General features: G+C 60.8%; 1 protein-coding gene across 1 annotated transcript; it reads right to left on the bottom strand.

Moving 5' to 3' along the window:
* Nucleotides 1-6,544: 6,544 nt before the first annotated feature.
* IL12RB1 (interleukin 12 receptor subunit beta 1) lies at nucleotides 6,545-10,722 on the bottom strand. The gene is given in 15 exon segments (XM_057400299.1): nucleotides 6,545-7,319; nucleotides 7,411-7,492; nucleotides 7,586-7,682; nucleotides 7,812-7,955; nucleotides 8,050-8,196; nucleotides 8,290-8,391; nucleotides 8,489-8,659; nucleotides 8,739-8,964; nucleotides 9,034-9,116; nucleotides 9,189-9,299; nucleotides 9,443-9,479; nucleotides 10,012-10,163; nucleotides 10,237-10,406; nucleotides 10,528-10,662; nucleotides 10,664-10,722. Coding segments are annotated over 15 exon segments (2,112 nt in total). The 3' UTR covers nucleotides 6,545-6,923.
* Between the last annotated feature and the right edge of the window lie 380 nt (nucleotides 10,723-11,102).

The raw sequence follows: 11,102 nt of genomic DNA, 5'->3' as shown, positions 1-11,102 counted from the left end.
CCAAAACCTGCCTGGGGACCAGCAGGGGCTGGTCTGTTTGCAGGGGGGGTGCTTGGTGATGAATCCCCTTGGATTTTGACACAAGGAGATGCCCCAGTGCTGGGGATGTGGTCGATGCAGTGCCCAAATTCATCACCTCTGCAGCCGGTGGGACGCTGGGTTCACACTGCTGGCACCCCAGGGAGCAGCAGGTTGGTGCTGGTGGGTGCTCAGGAGCATGGAGACCTCCTCGTCCCCTCATTATGGGTCTCTGAGCACCATAAGGGGACACACACAGAGCCCTGGCAGCACCAGGCCTTGCTTTGGGTTTGGTTCAACCTCCAGAAGCCCCGGGGTTGTGACCAGCACATCCTGGCCCTGGCAGCATCTCCGGGGGCTCTCTTCACGTGGCAGCAGCAGAGCTGTGCCGGGCGCCAGCAGCAGCCGCGCACCCCGACGTGCCGGGGTGGCACCGCAGCATCCTCCTCCCGTGACTCAGCTCTGAGCGTGCCGGGGCTGCTCCCACCCATGGAAACCGCAGGCAAAGGCCTGCATCCCTGCGCCAGCTCCACAGGAATCACGGCTTCCCCCGGAGTGTTGGCCAGGCCGAGAGCCCGTCCGGATGCAGGGAAAACCACAGAGAAAGCGGGGTGGGTTTATGGCAAAAGCGAGATCCGGAGCAGCCGGATGGGTACCGCCTGGGCCACATGTCCCCTACCTGGAAAGCATCGTGTCAGTGCGAGCGGGATCGTGGTGCTCACCAAGACACCCCACAAGCCGCACTGGTGACACCAGTGCCAGGTTTGCTGCAGGCTGCCGGGAGCAAACCACCCCTTTTATTCCTTATTCTTTATTCGTTCACCAAAGAAGTAGCAAATGCCCCATCCCTGGCAGTGTTCAAGGCCAGGTTGGACACAGGGGCCTGGAGCAAGCTGCTCTAGTGGAAGGGGTCCCTGCCCGTGGCAGGGGTTGGAACTGGGTGAGCTTTAAGGTCCTTTCCAACCCGAACCAGGCCGGGATTCTGGGATTCCCCGAACCAAACCCAAGCCCTTGTTTTTCTGGGGCTGATGTCCCCATTCCTGCTCCGTCACCGCTCCCTCTGGCAATGGAAAATTTTGATGGCTTTCCGACTTTGTTTGGGAGCAAGGAAGGGGCCCAGCGCCAGGCACAAACATGTCTATGGATAAGCAGCAAGGACTGGGGTGGGGATGGACCCACCGGCGCCGGGGGCCAGCAGTGACCCTGCCCATGGAGCTGGGTGCCGGGACCCCAGCGCAGTGGGGACACAAATATTTTGGCTTTGTATGAAAACAATAACACTAAAAGGAAAATCCCAGCCCCCGTCCGGAATCAGCTGCCGGCAGCACGTGATGTGTTGGCACAAACAGCCCATGGGATGGATGGCCCTTGTCCAGCCGGGGTCCCGGCACGGCTCCCACACCAACACACAGCCACAGGCTGGGATGTGCCGGTGACACGGCCGTGCCTGGGATGTGGCACTGCAAGGACTTTGCTCCCAGCGCCATTCCCCACCCAGGCTGGGTTTGCCGTCACTCCCTGCTTCACAAGTCCTGTGGAAACCCCCGGTTGGAGCAGCGTCTCCTCTCGAGGGATGCACCCCATATCCTGGCCCCCACATCTCCCTGCAGCTGGAACCTTGCTGCTCCGGGTGCCGCTGGAGATGCAGCAGTCCCCTGTGAGAGGTTTGGAGCAGGGGGCATCACCCCGCTGCTCCCCGTCCCCTTGGGCAGCTCCTGCGATGGGGTGAACCCCATGGCTCTGCTCCCCGCTCCCATTCCCCAGTCTCCCAGGCTAACTGCGCTGCTCCCTGTCCCCTTGGGCAGCTCCCGCGATGGGGTGAACCCCATGGCTCTGGTCCCTGCTCCCATTCCCCAGTCTCCCAGGCTAACTGCGCTGCTCCCTTTTCCTTTCCCTTCCCCACACCCTGCCCTGGAAGAAGCAGAACGTTTGAGCTGCTTGCAACAAAAAACCCTCAGGCCAGTTTGGGGAGAAGGTGGCTCCGAGCCAGCCTGCAGGGATGGCGATTATCCCCTCTCCCCATTTACCATCCCCATTAGCCCGCCTGCACCCAACCACAGGTTTATGTGGAGCAGGGAGAAGGCTTTTCCTGCTGAGCAGCTGTGTAAATGCCACCATATCCCGACCCAGCGATGAAGGCAGCGATAGCGCAGCTGGTTGGAGGTGGCTGCGGCGCAGCCGGATGATCCGAGGGGAGCCTGAGCTGGTTTGCTCCACTTCCCAACCGTTTCGCGTGTGAGGGAAGAGTCAATGTGCCTGCAGAAGGCTGGTAAACACGGGAAGAGCGGAGCTGGGAGCGGAGGGGGGGGGGATTGCTCTTGGTCCGGCATTTATTGCTCCAAAGCTCAGCTGAGCGCTTGCTCCAGGCTCAGCCCTTTCCCTGCACGCACAGATGCGGCTTTGCTGGGAACAGTGGGAGTTGTTTTGGGGCTATCCTCAGCTCAACTCGGAGCTTGAGCAAAATATGTTTACGCTGCAAACCCCTGGCTGGCTCCGCTGCCAAGTGTGTGCCGATAAGGGCGCTGCGTCCTTCCCGTCCCCATCACCCGATAGCCAGGGAAGCGCAGGGAGGTGGAGCCCGGCCCCCCGCGCTTGTCGTTGCTTGTATTGTTGTTATTATCATGATCGTTCTTCTTATTTTTATTAATTTATTGGGGCTGTTGTTAAGCTTCACTTGGAAACCAAATCCACGGAACGGCTGCAGCTCTGCTGCCCCAGGCTGCTGCCAAAGCCTGGAAAGCATCAGCCGTGCCAGGGGCTGCGCTGCCCCGGGAGCAGCCACCCGCTAGCGCTGAAGCTGCAGAAAGGAAACGTTTCCTGCTGCCACACGGGCGTTTCTTGCGTGGCAGAACGAGAAGGGGGCTTCCCACGCAGTGTCCCGGTGGGGTTTCGCATCCAGGGCGGCTCTGCAGGGGATGGGGCAGCTCCGAGCCCCTCTCAATGCGGGCAGAAAGCCCATTAAGTCCTCCGAGTTGACGCTGCTCGGAGTCATTTTCCGTGCCTGGGTTTGGAACCGGGTGAAGCTGTCGCAAGCAGCCGACAGGAGCAGGAAGGAGCCGGGGTGAGGGGCGGCCGCGGGCTGTTTGTGAAGTCAAACCGCGGTTGTTGTTGTTGTTGTGACACCGCAGGGTTGCAAAACCGGCGCTGAAATACCCGTGACTCACAAGGCAAGACGAGCCCGGCCGTGGCCGGTGGCCGCCTGTCCCCCCACGGTCCCTGCAGCCCCTTCCCCACGGCATGGGCACCACGGGGATGCCGGTGCCGGCGATGCTTGGGGGTCTTTTGGAGGGGGAAGCACCCCAAAAAGCTTTTCTTAGGGAGGAAAAGCAAAGCTTCCCCATCTGCACAGGGTTTTCTACCGTGAGGATCTGCCCCTGCGTGAGATGCAGACCTTGAATGCCACATAAAGAATTTAGTGTGTATATATGTATATATCCTAGGGATAGTTTGCTTTCTTAGGGGTTTAAGGTTTATTTGCTTAGAGATCAAATCAAAGCAGCTCCTGAATCGTGCCCCCCACCCCCTGGGAGCAGGTGGCATTGTGTGGATGGTGGCAGTGGTGGCTTTTTGCCCTGTGTCCCTGCCATGGATGGGCAGGGTTCAAACACCTCCCTGGCATTAGCTCTCCTCCAGGATAGGGCTCGGAGTGGGAGGAAGGGGCTGTGATAAGGATGGATGGATGAGGGAAGGGGTTGAGGTTGCAATCTCCATCATTGCCTATGCCCAAACCAGGCTGCTGCTCTGCAGGGCTGGTTCCCCAGGCTGGGAAACAGGTTAAACTCCTCCATCTGGGAGCAAATATCGGCCCAGACCTGCATGGACAGACCTCACCTTCCCTGGGGGCTCAGCCCCCAAAGGAGCTGATGTTTCTGGGGCTGGAGCAAACCCCTCTGGCTGTTTTATGCTTTACTTCTGGTGCTCTCCGAGCTCGCATCTGCCAAAATCAGGGAGCCCCAGGCAAATCCCCAGGCTCCCAGCATCTTCCTGCCTGCCCCATGTGCTTTCTTAGCAGCATGGGATAAATCCACCCGTGTTGTGTCGGCAGTGCCCTTTGCTTTTGAGGATGTGGCACCGGGCCCCTGTGGGAACAGGGAACGAATAGGGGGAGGTTTTTCCCCTTTAGGGCAGGGATGCTCAGCACTCTTCTTGGCAACCAGCACCTTCCCCCGTGGTGTTCAGGCAGCGCTGGCACAGGCAGGTGTAAACAGCCATACAGAAATAGTCGGGGTATCAGGCAATATCAAGAGGTGTTGCTGGGCATCATCAGATGTCCTCCTCTAAAAATAAAAGGCAGTGGGTATTAAATCAGCTGCTTGTAAAGGTGTCAGGGTGGGGATGGCTGGGGCTGCTCAGCTCTGCTCACCCAGGAAGAGCCCCAAGCTTGGGGGGACCCCAAAGCTTGGGGTCCCTTTGGGATTGGTGCTGATCCAGCTGCATTCCTGCCATCCCTCCATGCTGGGTTGAGCTTTATTTTCCTCATTGCAATGGCTTTTTGCTGCTTACATCACAGCTGTCTTAGGAGTCACCCACTGGGTGTAAGAGTTGCCCATTCTCAGGCTGTGGGTGGTAGCAGCTCCCACCAGGCAAAACCAATGCCCTGCAGGGTCGGATCCGGATGGAGGAGCAGGGAAGGTCACATCCTGGCTGTGAAAGCTGGCCCCGTGGCTGTCAAAGCTGGCCCGGTGGCTGTCCTCTGATCATTGGAGTCAGAGCAGCTCCCGGGGACTCATTTAACCTAATGAGAGAGTCCTGAGCCACTCGTTGGCACTAATTGCCAAGGCTGCGTTAATTCGGCTTCCCCAGCACCGGCCAACTCGGGACCCGTGTGGGAAAGGATGCAGGGAGCTGTCGATGGGGATGGGGCTGTCCCCGACGGCATCAGGGGGGATGAGAGTGGCACCATGGGTGGGATGGATCCCCGGAGGGTGACCCCATGGAGGGAATGGGGGGGTTCTCCAGCCCCCCCTCCCTCCCTGGGGTGTTTTCAATGCAGCAGTCGGGACTGGCTGTCCTGGCATGGGTTCATTCCATCACAGCAATGATTAACTGATGGTGGCGCTGGCCCAGAGCTGGGCAATGTATTTACTGCTGCCACCCAACTGTGACCTCGGTGCCACTTCCTTCACCTCTTTGCCTCCCAAAAATGGGCTGTAAACAGGGGCCACAGCTGAAACCCAAGTACGTGCTCAGACCAAGCTGGCACCTGAATACTTCCTCCACGTGGCTGGCCTGATGGAGAGCCTGGCATTGCCCAAATCCCAGTAAAATCCCCAAGTCTGATCTCTCCCATCGGGGTTTTGGGGCCGGGGGGGATGCTGGATCCCCGGCCCCCAGCCAGTTCCCAGGGCTTTGGAGTGCTGTGGAACAGGGATAGAAGCTGCCAGCCATAGGGGCCCATGGGGTGCTGCGTGGTGGGAAGGGAAAGGGAAAGGGAAAGGAAAGGGAAAGGGAAAGGGAAAGGAAAGGGAAAGGGAAAGGAAAGGGAAAGGGAAAGGGAGAGGGAAAGGGAAAGGGAAAGGGAAAGGGAAAGGGAAAGGAAAGGGGAAAGGAAAGGGGAAAGGAAAGGGTAAAGGAAAGGGGAAAGGGGAAAGGAGAAAGGAAGGGAAAGGGGAAAGGAGAAAGGAAGGGAAAGGGGAAAGGAGAAAGGAAGGGAAAGGGAAAGGGAAAGGGAAAGGGAAAGGGAAAGGGAATGGGAAAGGGAAAGGGAAAGGGAAAGGAAAGGAAAGGAAAGGAAAGGAAAGGAAAGGAAAGGAAAGGAAAGGAAAGGAAAGGAAAGGAAAGGAAAGGAAAGGAAAGGAAAGGAAAGGAAAGGAAAGGAAAGGAAAGGAAAGGGGATTTGCTCTGCTCTGCCGGGACGCGGGGCTGGTGCCACCTCGTGGCTCCACCAGCAGCTGAGAGACCCTGGCCGCGTGGTGGGAATCCCACGCGGCTGCAGCTGCTCAGCCCCGCAGCCGCAGGAGCGATGCCCTAAATCCCAGCCCGCCCCGGCAGCAAGGCGGACCGCAGCCGGGTGCCGCCTGCCCCTGCTGCCTCCTGCGTTAGCTCCCGTGTGCCGGGGCTGGGAGCGTGATGGGGGGAACCCCTCTCCAAACCCGCCTGCAGCAGCGAGGCTGCGGCGGGCACCGGCGCTGCCTGGTCCCGGACTTCCCCCTGCTAACCCCATTGCGTTCTTCTCGTCAGGTTTTTGCACTCTCAGCAGGTAAAGAGACGCCTCCAGCCCTTGTGGCAGGGCAGATACAACCACAAACCGCTCTTCACCTTCAGCAGCATCTCCTGTTCGGTTCCACATGAGGCCCACGGCAGCAGCGTGGCCCCATATGAGGGTATAAGAGGTCCTGCCTGTCCCCAGTCACTCCTAGTCTCATCCTGGCTGCATCCTTGCAGCTCTGTGGACTGCTCTTGACTAAATGCATGCTGTAAACTTCGTGGGTCAGGCCAGGGGAGCCACAGGAGCCCTGCTGCTTTGTGCATATCTTTTATTTATGTTATTTTCCCATTTCTTTCTTACAGGTTTTAGTTCTTGCAAGTCTAGAGTCATAGAACAGAAGTAGATGGTGTTCAGTGCTGGGGCTGTTTGAGCCCCATTCTGCTGCGGTGATGCTGGTCCTGGCTGTGGCAGGAGGGCAGGAGGAAGTTCTGCCTCTTCTCCTGATCCTGACAAAGAAACACCCTCATCCCAGGCTGGGCTTTGCATCCACTTCCCTCCTTTATCACCAATGACAGGTTGAGGCTGGGAGGTGCATGGCCAGACCCTGGCCCCATGCAGTGCTGCATCTGGAGGCGTCACCTTCATGTCCTGAAAACCAGACCCCCCCCGCCCAAAAGTGATGCTGTGACCATGAACCCATGGGGTGGGTGCTAAGCATCCCATGGGAAACCCCTCTGCCATCCATCCCTGGTGATGGTTATGGCACCGCCTTCGCCGGTGATGGGTCCCTGACGATGATGGGTTTGTCGGAGATGAGCAGGGCAATGGGGACCAGAGCCCGGCCGAGCTCCCCACTTCCCTCCTCTTCCTTCTCCTCCTCCTCCTCGGATGGGTGGCCGGTGTAGCTGGTGCTGCCGGGCGCTGGGAATCCTGCCGGGCTCAGCACCTCCCGCCTGCGGTAGGCAGAGGGCAGCTCCTTCTCGCAGCCCAGCGGGCACACGACCACCGGTTCCTCGGCCACGGGGCCAGGCTGTGGCTCACTGGGCTCTGTGCTGCCATCAGGGCCCTCCTTGCTGGGGTTCAGCTCTGTCAGCAGCAGCTCAGCCGGGCTGAACCTCTCCGAGGGCTCCACAAAGCCTGGCCAGGGCTGGCCCTAAGGGTGGGATATGTTTGGAGTGGGAACGTGGCACACCAGGAGCCTGCTGGGGTGCAGGATCCGGGCTCTCCTGCACCTTGCATCTCACCTGGCTTGTTTCACTGGTGCAGAACTGGATGGCTTTGCTGCCCGCAGGCTTGGGCAGGGGTGGGAAGAGGAGGCGCCGAGCCCTGGGGAGGGGAGGGTGGGTGATGGGGTGGGTAATGGGGGAGATGGGCAGGCGGGTGACCTGAGCGGGGTGGGGGTGAGGGTGCCGCTGTCACCTCTTCTTGTTCAGCTGGTAGATGGCAGCCACGGCGGGGACACTGAGCGAGATGCCCAAGTACTTCAGGTTGGATTTCCACGCTGCTCTCTGGGGACCTGGAGGTGAGGACAGCGGGGTGGTGGCATTTCTGTCCCCATCACCCTGCATGGGACACGGGAGCTGTTTCAGGATGAGGGTGAGCACCCCACAGGGACTGGGGAGGGGAAAGGGCCTCCAGTCATTACCCAGTGCCTTGGTCTGGAAGTGCCACCAAACACCACAGGTCCCTTTGCTCTCTGCTGTCACCTCCTGAACGCTCACCCTGTAGGCTGTGCCGGGCTGTAGGTGCCGGAGGGTGTAGTGTGATGCTGTGACGTCTGCTTCGCCGTCTGAATGAGCGATGGTGAGCGGGGAGTAAGTGTGCAGGGTGCAAGCAGAGCCCCCTCCAGCCCCATGGGTCTGGGGGGGGGGGGTCCCACTCACAGGTCACGTTGTCCCCCTCAGCCGCATGGCAGATGAGGTACTTGGCCAACACCCCAGGACACATGGCACGGGGGGACGGGCTCCAGCGGAGGGTGATGGCAGCATCCTCGGCGCTGGCGTTGATGCGGATGGGCACGGCCAGCGAGGCTGCACACAATGGTGGGAAGGGGGGGTGCAAATAAATGGGGGAGCACTTTGGGACCCCCCATCGTTACGGATGCTCTGTGTTCCCATACGTACTGTTGCTGGGATAGTGGTGCTGCAGGGCGAAGGTGGCCCAGCCCCGTGCCGGGGCCCAGCCATGCACAGCGAGGCGGTGACAGGTCTGCACTTCCAGTGCTCCTGGGGCAGGAATCGGGAATGCCGGTTAAACCCTCACCAGGATCCAGCCCCGGGCAGTGGGGATGGGTGTGGGGGGGCGCTTGGGGCACTCCCTTGCCTCTCTCCACGTGGATGCTTTTGGCAGGAAAATCCCGTTTGATGCAGATGCCCGGTTTGGGGGCTCCTGGCAGCGGCTGCTGCTCGAAGCAGTAGAAAGAGCCGGGGCTCGGTGCTTCCCACCGCGCGGTCATGGTGCCACCGGTCACGCTGACATCCTTGAAGCCAAGATCTGGGATGCAACGCAGGGTGTGAGGGAAAATCACTCCCTGGATGCTGCCGGGAGCTGGGTCCCTGTGTGGGGCCGGTACCTGGCCGCTGCTCTGCGGGCACACAGAGCTGCCGTGCTGGCCCTGGCCCGGCTGCGTTGGCTGCGGTCAGCAGGATTTCATACTCAGCCCCGGACAGGGTGAGGTTGTGCCTTGTCACATCCCTCCCAAGGACCACAGCATCCTCCTCGGGCAGCCTGGCGCAGCGGCACGCCAGCATGTGGGCACGCACAGTGTAGGTGACGTCCCCTTGCTCCTCTGGGGCTCGCTGCGGGAAGGAGAAGTGATGAAACGGTGTGGGGACAGGCAGGGGGGACCGCAGGGGACGTCACCGTACCTGCCAGCTCAGCCTCAGCACCCGCTGCCCGTCTCTTCCCAGGTTTCCCAGCTGGTAGCTCAGCACCGGGCTCTCCAGGATTTCTGCAAGAGGAACCAGCCTGGTTGGGTTTGGGAGCCATCGGGATCCCACCTGCCTCCTCTGCCCTTCCTCACCTGCGGGAACGAAGATGGAGCTGCTCCAGTCGCTCCAGTAGCTGCTCCAGTGGGGGAGCTTGTGCCGGAGCTGGACCTCGAAGGCGCCGTCCCCCCCAAGGGTGCAGGTCACTGGAGTGGGATAACAGGGTCAAGGTGGGGGTGACCCCCTTCTCCTACCCGCCCCCCCCCCCCACCCCCCAGTTTGGCCATTGTGGGGTGCTGGGGGGCTGCAGGCAGAGCACAGGGCAGGTGCTTGTCTCTGCTAAACCGACCTGAGTCATCCTCGTCTGTCCCTGTCTCACACATCACCTGCAGAGAGAGCCAGGAATGGAGGCACCCAGCAAAACCAGGATGGTTCTGGGATGTGAAATCAGGGCTGCCCTGTGTCCCCTGAACATCCCAGGGGCTGGGAGAGCCAAACGGGATGCAGAGGATGTGGTGATCAAGGAGGGTCCCCTCAGCCAGGGCACCAGGCCTTCATCCCTATGACCCTCCCAACAGCAATCAACAAGGGCAGGGGATCCTCAGAGGGGGTTCCCTGGGGACAAGTGTCCAGATTTCATCTGTCGTCATCATTGCTATAATCTGGGGTTTTGCTGTGTAATCCCCCACGGATCGCAGCCTGATCCTGTTACAGCAGCAGGATCCTGTGGCCGGGAGGATGGGGCAGAGCTGATAACGCAGCGAAACAGATGGGACATGGCCAGGTTTCGGGGAGGGGGGGGACGACACAACACAACAGTGGCGTGACCAAGCCCCCACGCTCCCTGGGCTGCCTGAGCTGCTGCAATGCTCTGGTTGTCCCATCGGTCACCACCGGCTCTGGCAATCACAGTTTTACCTGCGTCCAGCCACGGGCTCCCACCCTCCGGAATCGAGCCTCGCGCTGCGGCGGCCGGCTCCCGCTGTGGCACAGTGGCCGCGGCACCCGCAGCCGGAGCCGGTTGCTGGTTTTGGTGAAGGGCATCCCAGTGGAGGGCGGATCTGGTTTGACTGCAAAGATGAGGTGGGCTCGTGGGCACCGGCACTGGCACCGGCCACCCAGCCCAGCCCCGCGGGTGCTTACCAGCCTCGTTGAAGTACAGCGTGCGGTTGGGGGTCCTGTGGATGTGGTCCCCCCAGTGCGCCTCCACCCAGGCTGTGGTGTTGGTGAGGACGTAGACGTGGTGATGCTTCAGGGTGTGCGTTGTCTTTGTGCCAGCCTGGAACCGCTGGCACCGCCGGGGCATTGTGTAGCTGGCGATGGAGTGGGCGCAAGGTTGAGTGTGGATGGGTTTGGGACGTGGATGGCACACGTCCCCACGTGTCACTGTCAGGACACATCCTGTGGGCCCCCCAGCATGCGGTGGCCGCTCACCAGAGTGTCAGGACATAGGAGGTGTTGCCGGCAGGGCCGAGGGGTGGCCAGGAGCAGAGGAACCAGCGGAAGCCACATCGCTTCCAGCAGGAGAGGCCGGGGACCGCAGTGGTGCCTGCGGGAGAGGGCAGAGGCTGGAGGCTCCTGGATGCCAGCGGGTCGGGCAAGGCTGGGATGGAGCAGCAGTGTGGTCATTGCCTGAGCACCACATTGCTCACCCAGCGATGATTCCCACCCCCAAAACCCCATTTCCACCCTCCCGCGGCCCTTATCACCCCTGAATCATTCATTGAAAGTCTTCTGCAGTTATCTCCCATCTCCCACCTCCCACAGCAGCACTTACCGCCCGCCACCAGTGCCACCAGCAGCCACCCTAGCATCGGCCACCTCAGTATCAGCCGCCTGGGCTGTCCCACGCCGGATCCGGGGCTCTGAAGCCCTTCCTGGCTCCCTGCTCCCCTGGCACCCAGTGGGTGCTCCCCACGGCTCAGCGCGCACCCGGTGTTTCCTCTTCTGGTAGCGGCTTTGCCAGAGGGCTGCTGTTCGCATGCAGGGCAGAGCGCGAGGCACGGCTG

The sequence above is a fragment of the Pezoporus wallicus genome, unplaced genomic scaffold, assembly GCF_028554395.1.
Source record: "Pezoporus wallicus isolate ANWC-B61680 ecotype Strahan unplaced genomic scaffold, APGP_CSIRO_Pwel_v1 contig_10426, whole genome shotgun sequence".
In the NCBI taxonomy this organism is placed as follows: domain Eukaryota; kingdom Metazoa; phylum Chordata; class Aves; order Psittaciformes; family Psittacidae; genus Pezoporus; species Pezoporus wallicus.
The sequence above is the reverse complement of the archived record's forward strand: the minus strand, read 5'-3'. Positions and strand labels throughout refer to the sequence as shown.